Source organism: Notamacropus eugenii, chromosome 2 (assembly GCF_028372415.1).
Source record: "Notamacropus eugenii isolate mMacEug1 chromosome 2, mMacEug1.pri_v2, whole genome shotgun sequence".
NCBI classification, from domain to species: Eukaryota; Metazoa; Chordata; class Mammalia; order Diprotodontia; family Macropodidae; genus Notamacropus; species Notamacropus eugenii.
The window spans coordinates 97,288,463-97,301,148 of NC_092873.1; the positions used below are offsets into that span (position 1 = coordinate 97,288,463).

The following is a 12,686-nucleotide window of genomic DNA, read 5'->3' on the forward strand; positions in this document are numbered from 1 at the left end:
TTACTTGCAGCATCCTACTAGAATTTTGGAAAGACCAGAATTAGTTCAAATCAGTGTTGATACTCCAGTGAGTATTGGGGGGTCTAGAATACTCATTCCATTTCATAGTGGAAATAGAAGGAAAATAAAAATTGGCTAGTCTTTTCACTGTCATCATTGCATTCTTTATCTGTATCATGTCTTCCATAGAACTTTTAAAACATCCTTTGTGTCCTCAGTGTTCATTGTCAACTTCGTTTTCTTCTAGACGTTAGCATTTTTGATTTTATGCTTAGATCATCATACTGTCATGTTTTGCTCTAAGGAAAGTGTTTTGGAAACTTTGGTCAAGAAGCTCATAGTCTAAATGGAGAAACAAATTACACACACGCACACATACACACATATCATAGATAATAAATATCAGAATTTAGAGCAAGAAGCAGTCATTATGGCCTGAGATGACCAGAGAAGGCTTTGTAAAGGAAGTGGGAAAAAATATATATATTTGAAAATATCGAGAGTTATTCCTGTCTTTTTTTAAGGTTAAAATTCTTTTAACTGCTTCTTATTCTGTCTTTTAATCATTTTTATTTCAGTTATCCTCTGGACCTTCTAATTTCTCCATTTTTTAAGATCTAGAGACCGTACATCATACTCTTAAAAGTTAGTATTTGATGTTGAGAATAGCACATGTATGATTATTAACTACTCAGAGCTGGAGAATATAAGTAAAGTATAAGATTTGAATGTTAAATATAACCATTAAAATAGACTACCATATTCTAATTAAGAAAGCTAAAAGTTAAACATTTTATAATATAAGGATTTGCATGTTGTTTGAATTACGTATTTTCTAGAGTCCTTTGAAGAAATCATTCCTGCAAGGAAGCTCAAAAATTTTTATCCTGGTGTTGCAGAACACAAAGACATCGCTAAATTGGTGCTGCTGCTTTCTTCTGCAGTAAATTCTTTAAGGAAAGCGGCTGCTGAGGCCCTGTTGGAGTTTCAAAAATATAAAGCTCTTTGGACAGAGGACCGAGATGCGAAAGTTAAGGTAGACTTTAGCTGATTTGTTTACAGGTGCTTTTCATGGGGGCTTAGCTTGCATTCTCTTTGCTTGTATCCCACTGGTGAGAAAGCTGCCAAGGAAAGATGACACCCAAGGTCCTCTCCTGCTGTCAGGTGTGTTGTGTTGCTTGAAGCATAGCTTATACAGCTCTGCACCTATGATCCTGTAGTCAGAAAAGTACGTCATCATGCAAGCTTTCTTCATAAGTCATTTCAAATGAGTGTTTCACAAAGGTGGAGGTTATAGGAAAGTTTTTGGAACTCCTCACAACAGCCTCCTGCTTGTGACTGTGCAGCCCAATTAATGGCGTGCCCTCTGTCAGTGCCTTAAGCATTACTATGCTGTCACTGAGGGTGTTCCAGGATGAGTGGATCAACCATTTCCAGCTCCTCAAATTGCTTGGCCATAACCAGAGTTTTAGAGTTAGATTCAGGAAGGTTGAAGCTTAAAGCTGACCACTGCCATTTATTAGCTCTATAACCCTAGATAAGTCATTTGTAAGTACAGTCCTCTTATTTCCTCATTTACAAAATAATAATAAGAAGAATACCTATAGTACCTACCTCACAGAGCTGGTTGGAGACTCCACAACAGTAAAACAGGTCAAATATTCTGCAGACTTAAGGCATAGAGAAAGATAAGGACTAGACTTCTGATTTCATTGTTTTAGTGAGATGTCTTTGGTGAAGGAAATCTACCAAGGCAAGTCAGCACTTTCTCTGAAACTTCAAGTTACATCAAACACTGAAAAAAGCTAAGTGAATTGCCTGGGGCTATAAAGTCAGTCTGTGTCAGAGGCAAGACATCATCCCAGATTTTGGGGCTCCAAGGCCAGAGATTTATCTGCTATGCCATGCTGCTTCTCATTTGCAAACTTTAAAGTGCTGTATATATGTCATTGTTATTGCTGCTGTTATTACTATGACCTGTCAGTATTAAGCTCTAATCGTGGATCCACCAGTGAAATGATTGCCCTTTCATCTGGTGGCAGGTTCCCTTAGAACCAGTAGATGGGGGCCCCTTATTGCTAGTTATCACTTCTGCATATCTAGTTGTATAATTTGCTGAAACTGTTCAATATATTGATGTTGAGCACAAACACTACTGTTCAGGGTGGTTGTCTGAGGACAAAAGGATCTGAAGAATGCTGCCCATTTATTTATATGTAGAGAAAGAAAAGAAACATTTATTTAATACCTACTACCCACTAGAATAGTGCCATGCACTATTCTAAGTATTTGCAAATATTACCTAATTTTATCCTCATAACAACCCTGGGATATAGGTGCTATTATTATCCCCACTCTGTAGTTGAGGAAACTGAGACAAAAAGAAGTAAAGTAATTACTCAGTTAGTAAGTGTCTGAGGTTAGATTTGAACTCAGTCTTCCTGACTTTATACCGTGCTGTATGCACTGTGCCACCAAGTAGTTCTTTGAGTACCCATATGATATCCAGGGTAATGGCCTTTGGGTCACTGGAGTAGAGACATGGTTTTCTTTTCATCTGCATACATGAGAAAGCAGGGTCATGTTATGTGAGCTTGCTGGTTTCCATGTGGCATAGAGAGTTGGTAGTTATCTGGGGGTGCTCTTGTATTAGCATATTCACCAGTAGGTCACAGTTGGTTATGAAGTTTGACTCACTTCAGACTAAGTAGGATAAAGGCAGAAACCACTGGACTATCACAACTGTCTCCCCCAGCTCTGTCAAGGATATTTTCTTCTTCTTTTGGATCATTTAATATGATAACACATACTTGGATCTGTTGATCTATCTGTGATTTCACTTAGGTTGGTATTTCCTCCATGGGTTCAGAGTTCATTACCCTGAAAACACATATTATAAGGATTTGAATATAAATGTCATTGTTAAAAGAAATCATTGATATTTGTTCAAACTACGCACAGGAATTTTTGGCTAGCAATCCTTCTCTGACAGAAATCAGAGCAGAAATTCTTCATTATGCTACATTTGAGCAAGAGATTGAAGAGTTGAAGCCTACTATTGTTGTGGGAGCACTTGAATTACATACAGGTATTTTCTTATTCCATAAAGCATAGGTTCAGTTAATTATTGGTAGTTACCGTAATATATATTGTGAATATTTTTAAAGCACAAATGTTATTCTAGTGCCTATGTAGGATATAGCTTGATTCTCTAACTTAGGTTAGAATAAATCCACAGACAAAAAAAAGTCTGTATAGGTTTATATAATGGTTGGGGGGGAGGAGAAAAGGGGAGAATTATTTAGTAATGAATCAGGCATATTGTTATTATTATTATTATGAAAACCAGCCACCTAATTCCTTGTTAAATCTCCTATGCAGACCTTGGAATGGTAAAAAGTTGTATGGTAACATAATGAAAAGTGACACCTAAAGTTACTTACTGACTAGGAAGACCACATTAATTCTTAGGACAGCCTGATCCCAAAGAGTGGGAATTAAGGCTTTTTATTGCATTCTTGCAATAAAGCAAGAAGCTTTTAGAACTGAATGTACTTTAGCAAGTAGTATGTCTTACCAGAAGAAGGGGCACATTCCTTTGGGAATTGCTCCCATTCAACTCTTTCTCTGTATATTCCTCTCAGTTACATTTTTGTTGCTTCCACTAAATTTTCTGAAATACTTTGTTTTGGTGACTATAGATTTTCAGTATAGTTTGAGGTCTGGTCCTACTAAATCTCCTTCCTGTCCCATTTTTTGTTCATTGATTCCCTTGATATTCTTGATCTTTGTTCCTTCAGATGAATTTTGTTGTTATTTTTTCTAGCTCTATAAAGTAATTCTTTGGTAGTTTGATTGGACTGGCACTGAATAAGTAAATTAATTTAGGTAGCTTTGTCACTTTTATTGTATTGGCTCAGCCTACCCATGAGCAATTAATATTTCTCTAATAAATAATTAGAGCTGTCTTTGTGTAAACATTGTTTTGTAATTGTGTTCATATAGTTCCTTTGTGTGTATTGGCAGATAGGCTCCCAAATATTTTATATTATCTGTAGGTATTTTCAATGGAATTTCTCTTTCTATATCTTCCTGCTGGATTTTGTTGGTAACTTACAGAAATTGTGATGATTTGTGTTTGTTTATTTTATATCTTCCAACTTTGCTAAAATAGTGTTAATTATTTCAGTCAGTATTTTATTTGACTCTGGGGTTCTCTAAGTAAGCCATCATATCAAGGAAAAAGTCATAGTTTTGTTTCCTCATTGCCTATTCTTATTCCTTTACTTTTTTCTTGTCCTGTTGCTATAGCTGGCACAATATTGAATGATAATGAGGACAATGGCTATCCTTCCTTCAACTTTAATTTTATTAGAAAGGCTTCTATCTTATCCCCATTATGGATAATGCTCTTGGTTTTAGGTAAATAACTACTTATCATTTTAATGAAAACTCCATTTATTCCTGTGCTTTCTAATGTTTTAATGAGAATGGATGTACTTTTAACAAAAGCTTTTTTGGCATTTATTGAAATAATCCATTTTTTGTTTTTATTATTGATGTGATTATTCTTAGAGTTTTTTTAATATTGAAACAGCCTTTCATTTTTGGTTTAAATCCAGCCTGATCATAGTGTTTGATCTTTGTGATATATTGTTGGAATGTTCTTTATGGTATTTTATTTAAAATTTTTATATCAATAATAAGGACATTGGATTAGAATTTTCTTTCTCTGTTTTTGACTCTCCCTGGTTTTGTAATCAAGACCCTATTTCAGGATTTTGGTAGGACTCCTTTACATGTTTTTTTTTCTTTCAGTTTATGTACTATTGGAATTAATTGTTCTTTAAATGTTTGGTGGAATTCACTTTTAAATCCATCTGGTCCTAGGAAGTTTTTCTTAGGGAAATTATTCATGACTTGTTCAATTTCTTTTTCTAAGACAGGGTAATTTAAGTATTATATTTCCTGTTCTGTTAACCTGGGCAGAATATATTTCTGTAAATATTTATCCATTTCATTTGGATTGTCAATTTTATTTACATACAGTTGGTCAAAATAACTCCTATTAATTTCTTATATTTCCTCTTAATTGGTTTTGAATTAACTTTTTTCATTTTTGATATTAGTAATTTGATGTTCTTTTCTTAAATCAGATTATCTAGTTTTATTAGTTTTTTTTTTTTAAAGTTTCTAGTTGTATTTATTAATTCAGTAGGACTTCACTTTAATGAGAAGCTTGGGATCATTATGAGACCTTTGCAGTTTTTATGGAAACGATCCAATCCTCCCTTCTTCCTGTTCACATCTGGGACCAACTTATTCTTGGTCTATACTGTCTTTCCCAGACACACATACTGAAAAACCAGTTCTACAAGGTGTGTCTAGCCAAATACATTATGAAATCTGGGTAATAGACATCCTTCAGCTAATAGTTCCTGTGAGGATGGAGACGTCAAAATCTTTGGAATAATTACAGGTCTCTCCTAGGAGTCTCTGTAATATTCTGGGGATTGATGCTGTCAACACAGAGTTACCTACAAATAGGAACAACTAGAGGACTTTGCCATCCATAGAGCATTACTCCTTCAACTCGACTTCACTGATTGGTGAATACCTTTTGAAAGTATGTATCTCCCTGTTTTATTCCTTACCAGGAACTTACTTAGTATTAAATGGTCATTAACTAAGGTTATTTCTGTTACATCTTCCAAGAAATCTTAATTGATTTTGACATATGGAGGGGAGAAATCCTGCTGTAAAAGAGCTTGTAAGATGATGTGTTATTCTACTAAATCAAATGCTTTTTATAATCAGCAAACAGTAACTAAAATAGGATCTTATATTCTCAACATCTTTGAATTAATTGTAAAATGGTAAAGATATGGTCCTTTGTTGAATCTTGCTCATGAAAGCCTGCTTGTTCCTTATTAATAGTTCCATTATAGATCTATAATTTACATGTGGATGACTTTCATAAAGTTTTTGTACAGAAGGGAGAATAGGCATATAGATTGGTAGTCATTAATGTTCTCTCAGTTGCCTTTTTCAGTATTAATAAAGTCTGAGTTTTTTAAGCTTTGAAGTCTTCCCTTCCTTCAGATATCTCATATATCAATCCTTCCACACTATCACAATTTATATATACTTATACTTGTCCATTTTTTTGACTTTGTTCTTTTTAATGTTATCTCTTCTTTCTCTATAATTACATGAGTGACTGTGATGCTATTATCCAAGAATGGATAAGGAAAAATTTGTAATAATGAATTTCTAATATCTTTTCTGTTTTTCTTCTGTTGTAGCCATTCTTTCAGTTTCATGCTGAATGCTCTTTGCTTGAATAGTTTTGCGTAGTTGGATAATTTGGTAATAAGCTTTATTTAAATTGGTCTCTGCTTCATGAGATGACAGTGTTCTTTAATCTTATTCGTAAGATTTAATAAACAAGTTTATATTCTAACCTGATGTTGTCTTTAGCAGTTAACTTTCTTCAATTTGGCAAGCAAGTCACATGCTTGCTGATTAATAGGCCTTTTGGGCTTTTTTGATTTTGTTGTCACATTTAATTTGCATTGATCAGACTTATGGATAAAATTATTATAGTCATTGTCAATGTCATTTCTGTCATAAATTTTCCACTTTTAAATTTTCAATTGTACATTTAAATTGGCAACCCAACCAAGACAACTAGAGAAAAAATTAAAATAAAATAATTAAAGCCTAAATAAATAAACATATAGATATGTGGATAATGAATAAATGAATGGATGGATGGATAACAGAAATGGAGGGAAAATGAGCTTTACTCAAAGAGAAAGTCTTGTCCCAAATAAGCTTCCAATAAAGATGGGATCAGGGGGTTGACCAAAAGTCACTATATCAGCTTCAAATGACAAACCAATTTGTCCTGGGTGAAAATTCCTCCATTGGGTGCCTTCAGTTCCAAGGACAACTTATCTTGTTCTCAATCAGATCTCTGCCAATGTGATACTCAAGATAGAGTTCTGGACAAAATCTCCTCAGATGTCAATGTAACATTTTCAGTAAATCATTGCAGAATCATAGGGTATTCCAAATGGGAGTCTGAAATCAATCCACAGTAGGACAAGAGGGCCAGCTCAAAAAGTAAGCACAACAAAAAAAGAGTCAAACATATGGGATCCCAAAAAGGGATTAAACATAAGAGTGTTCATTTGAAATCAGTCTGTCAAATCTCACATGAATTTCCATGTATAACATGTAATGACATTAGTATATATTATATATAAAGCCACCATATGTCAGGTGAGAACCAAGCTATACTCATGTGTAAATAGACTTGTACTTATGAAAGAAACTTGGGGTGGTTTGCACCTGTTATATGCCTATATAAGTAAAAGATACTCATATAGTGATGATGATGATTATAATGATGACTTTAGTGTAATAATAATACATATAACCTCACTAGCAAGGGCTGATGAAAAATTCAATGTTAAAATTCAAAATTTCCTCCTCATCTCCCCCCATCCCCACCCCAGGACAGCATGCACCCTATACACTGCTTCCTGCAGTCTGTCCTCCCTTCTATTATCCACCCTTCTTGCATCCCCCTTCCTCTCTGTTTTTCTGTAGGGCAAAATAAATTTTTATACTCCATTGCCTGTATAACTTAATTTCCAGTTGCATGCTAAAACAATTTTTGACATTCATTCTTAAAACTTTGGGGTCCATATTCGCTTCTTCTCTACCCACCCACCCTCACTGAGAAAACAAGCAATTCAATATAGGTCATACATGTGTAACAGTGCCAAGCATTTCCATAATATTATGTTGTAAAAGACTAATCACATTTCCCTCTGTCCCATCCTGCCCTTCATATATTCCATTCTCTCCCTTGACCTGTCCTCCACAATAGTGTTTAATTCTGACTATCCCTTTCCCCAATTTGCTTTCTGTTATCTTCCCTCTCCTATCCCCTTCCCCCTTGCCTTCCTACAGAGTAAAATAAATTTCCATATCCAATTGAGTTTATGTTATTCCCTCCTTAAGCCAAATCCCATGAGAGTAAGGCTCAATTATTTCCTTTGATCTTCCCCCTTTTCCCCTCCATTATAGAAGCTCTTTTTTCCCTCTTGTATGTGAGATGATTTGCTACATTCTACCTCTCCCTTTCTCTTACTCCTAGTACATTCCATTCAACAGTAAATTTTGTTTTTTTAGGTATTCTCCCTTCGTATTCAGCTCACCTGTGCACTCTGTCAATGTATACACACACACACACACACACACACACACACACACACTCACACTCATGTACATATACAAACCTATACATATATAATATACACATACATACATAGCCATACATACCTACATATGTATTCCTTCTAACTACTCTAATACTGAAAAAGGTCTCATGAGTTTCAAATAACATCTTTCCATATAGGAATGTAAACAGTTCAACTTTAATGAGTTCCTTAAGGCATCTCTTTCCTGTTTACCTTTTCATGTTTCTCTTGATTCTTGTATTTGAAAGTATTTGATTTTCTACTCAGCTCTGGTCTTTTCAACAAGAATTCTTGGAAGTCCTCTTTTTCGTGAAAGTTCCATTTTTTCCCCTGAAGTATTATACTCAGTTTTACTGGGTAGGTGATTCTTGGTTTTAATTCTAACTCCTTTGACTTCTGGAATATCATGTTCCAAGCCCTTCAATCCCTTAGTGTAGAAGCTGCTAAATCCTGTGTTATCCTGATTGTATTTCCACAATACTTGAATTGTTTCTTTCTGGCTGCTTGTAATATTTTCTTCTTGACCTGGGCACTCTGGAATTTGGTTATAATATTCCTAGGACTTTTCCTTTTGGGATCTCTTTCAGGAGTTGTTCACTGAATTCTTTCCATTTCTGTTTTACCCTCTGGTTCTAGAATATCAGGGCAGTTTTCCTTGATAATTTCTTGGAAGATTATATCTAGACTCTTTTTTTGATCATGGTTTTCAGGTAGACCAATAATTTTTAAACTATCTCTCCTGGACCTATTTTCCAGGTCAGCTGTTTTGCCAGTGAAATATTTCACATTGTCTTCTAAGTTTTTTCATTCTTTTGGTTTTGTTTTATATTTGCTTGGTTTCTCATAAAATCATTAGCTTTCATCTGCTGCATTCCAATTTTTAAAGAACTATTTTCTTCAGTGAGCTTTAGAAACTCCTTTTCTAGTTGGCTAATTCTGTTTTTTAAGGCAGTCTTCTCCTCATTGGGTTTTTGGACCTCTTTTGCCATTTGAGTTAGTCTGTTTTTAAAGGTGTTATTTTCTTCAGCACTTTTTAACATATCTTTTAGCAAGCTGTTGACTTGCTTGTCATGATTTTCTTGCATCGCTGTCATTTTTCTTCCCAATTTTTTCTCCACCTCTCTTACTTGATTTTCAAAATCCTTTTTGAGCTCTTCCATGGCCTGAGATCATTGCATATTTTTTTGGAGGTTCTGGATGCAGAAGCCTTGACTTCTATGTCTTTCTCTGATGGTATACTTTGTTCTTCTTCATCTGAAAGGATGGAGGAAAATACCTGTTCACCAAGAAAGTAGCCTTCTATAGTCTCATTTTTTTTTTTCCATTTTGGGGGATTTTCCCAGTCAGTGACTTGGCTTTTGAGTCTTTTGTCAAGTGGAGGGTGTACTCTAGGGACCTGTAAGTTCTCAGTTCCTGCAAGGTGGCACAATAAAGAGAGAGGAGTTTCCTCCTCTCCTGGCCTGTGCTCTGGTCTGGAAGCAACCACAAACACTCTTTTCTGTCCAGGATCTAGGAGAAGAATTCCCTCTCCAGAGCCTCCACCAGCTCCACCATGCCAGTGCTCCTCCTCACTTCAGGACTGCTACTCAGAACTGAGACCTGGATCAGCTACTCAATTCCCCCAGGGTCTTTAGGCAGAGGGCTCCAAAAATGGATGCTTCTGCAACAGTGGCTGCTGCTACCCTGGAGCTGGGGCTGGGGCCAGACTTCGTTCCTTTCTCATCATGTGGAAGAGCTTTCTTAATGACCTTTGAAACTGTATTTGGTGTTGTGGGTTGAGAAATCTGGGAACCACAGATGCCACTCATGATTCCATGCCCTGATCTCTGCTGCAGTCTTTTCTGTGCCATGCTGCATATCAAGGCTGGGCTCCACACTGCTCTGAGCCCGGTGCCTTCCAGGATGTCTTGGGCTGGAAATCTCTTTCATTCTGTCATTTTGTGGTTTCTGTTGCTCTAGAATTTTTTGGAGTCATTTTTTAAAGGTGTTTTATGGGCTTTGAGGGGAGAGGTAGAGGTCCATCTTTCTACAGATTTCTCTGTATTTTCTCTGAAGTTCAAAATGCTGCCTTTTCCCCCCTGAAGTAAGTGAATGATACATGTGCTTGATTAAAGTGAATGTTGACCCCCTCAAAAGTTGCCTTTCCTTTTACAAAAGCAGAACCTGTGATAGTAGGCCCCCCATGTATGTTGGGAAGCTTACTGTTACAGTTGACAACCCAGCACAAATAGGGCACAACAAAAAAAAATAACTAACGCAACACAAAAGGAAATGGAGGAAAATGAGCTTCACCTTTCAGAGTGAAGGTCTTGTCATTTATATATAAATCTACCAGTGATGCTTTTGCAGAATTATTATACGCTCAAATCATATGATCTCCTTATTTTTTAGGGCATGAAGATCAAATATTGGTAATACATTCTTAACTTTGTTCTCATATACTGAAAAAGTTGAAATTTCAATTTTATTTTCTTCCTGTTATTCTTCTGTCATCATATATATATATATATGTATATATAGAAGTATATATATATACTTAATAAATATTTGTAAAGGGAAACAAAATTTTAGAAAGTTTTGTGGAAAGTATAATTAAAAGTCCCATTTAATTTTTCTATTTGGCATTTATTTAAAAGCCTGGCAGGAAAAAAAAATAGTAGCAAGGTGTAGGCCACTAGGTGGCATAGGAGGTAGAGCTCTCAATTTAGCATCAGAGAGACATTTGAATATTGTCTTAGATGCTGAAACTGTATGACCCTGTGCAAATATCCTGCTTTGACCTCAGTTTTCTCATCTGTAAAATGAGGATAAGGGCATCTATTTTACAGAGTTGTTGTGAGGATCAGGCATAATATAATACATGTAAAATCCTTTGCAAACTTTCAAGTGGCTGTTATTTCTTAGAATGAAAACATCTCATTTTCTAGAGTGAGCATAAAAGATATGTTGGCAAGAATTAAATTTGTAAACCTCTGGAAATCATACAGTATTGAACTACCAAGAAGGGAAACAAAATTGTCATCTAGGTCTGCTACTTACCACCTTTATGAACATGAGCAAAGTACTTCATTTTTCTGGGATTCAGTTTCCTCTTCTGTAAAATTAAGGGTTTCGAATAGATGAAATATAAAGGGGTCATGGCTTTGAATAAATATATGTTAATTTTTAAACAAATATTTTATTGATTCTTTTTTCCTTTTCCTCATCAATGTCACTTCCCATTAATCCCTTTCACCAGTACCCCTGCCCTGAAATGGAAGTGCCCCACCAGCCCAACAAAGAAGTGCAGTTTAACAAAATAAACCAAAATATTGCCTGTGTATGACAACATGTTTTGGTCTACCACTTCTTTGCAAAGAACCATGGCGCAGGTTGAATGCTCTGTCTCATGAATTCAAATTCGTTGCTGCTTTGATTAGAGATCTGAGACCTTTCAGTATTGTTCTTAAATTGTCATGATTATTATGTAAATTAATGTCTTGGTTCTGTTTACTTTTTTTTTGCATCATTTAATGAAAGTCTCCTTGAGTTTCCTTTATGAAACACAATTATTTCCTGTAATAGTAAGCATCCCAACATACACAGGGTGGGGGCGGGGAGGGGCACAGGTTCTTAGATCTGCTTTCATAAAAGGAAAGCAACTTTCAAGGGGTTAACAATCACTTTAATCAAGCACATGTATCATTCCTTTAACCAAGTACATGTATCATTCAGTTAGTTCAGGGAGTCAGCACCCTGAATTTCAAAGAAAATAGAACTCAAAAGATCAACAAACATGGCTTTCTCTTCCTGAATTCAATAGACAATTGGACCGCAACTGTCTGAACATAGCTACCAGAGAGGGAAGCATGACATATGGGTTCCAAAAGCCAGGGGGTGGGGCTACTTAGCAGCTTCCCAGAGTTCTCATCTGGCACTCAAGCCTTCTTATGGAAAAACTAAGTGCGAAAGTAAAACCTTAACTCAGAGTATTCATCCCTTTTTTAGAGCCAGAGGGCATCACAGCCCTTGAGAACTGGTACCTCATTAACAAAAGGCTTGGTCCTTGCCACATATCTTCCCTAATCAAACTCCCCTTAATGGGTGAGGAAGATCTTTAATCACATTAATATAATTAACAATACAAATACATATCCTATTTCTATTTAAAAGAAGCTCTTGTTTCTGTACTTTACTCCTTGTAAAGACTCTTGATTGAATGCCATTAGGCTCCTTTCATGTGGCAAAACACATGGTGCTGATTCTATTCCAACTAAGATTTACAAGGCAGGGGGTCAATTACTCAGACAAAAGCTGATTGAAATATTCCAGGTTATATGGTAAGAGGAGGTTGTCACCCAGGAGTTCAAGGATGTCTCCATTGTCCATCACTATAAAGGTAAAAGGAATAGATTATCCTATGACAATGACAGT

At 35.7% G+C, this 12,686-nt stretch overlaps 1 protein-coding gene across 5 annotated transcripts in view; it reads left to right on the top strand.

Moving 5' to 3' along the window:
• DNAH8 (dynein axonemal heavy chain 8) overlaps positions 1 to 12,686 on the top strand; it is a 396,942-nt gene that overhangs the window by 132,207 nt on the left and 252,049 nt on the right. For all 5 annotated transcript variants that reach the window (XM_072641991.1, XM_072641989.1, XM_072641988.1 and 2 more), the window contains 2 exons: positions 840 to 1,036; positions 2,962 to 3,088. In XM_072641991.1, the coding sequence (XP_072498092.1) occupies positions 840 to 1,036; positions 2,962 to 3,088 (324 nt within the window). The remainder of the gene's footprint in view (positions 1 to 839; positions 1,037 to 2,961; positions 3,089 to 12,686) is intronic.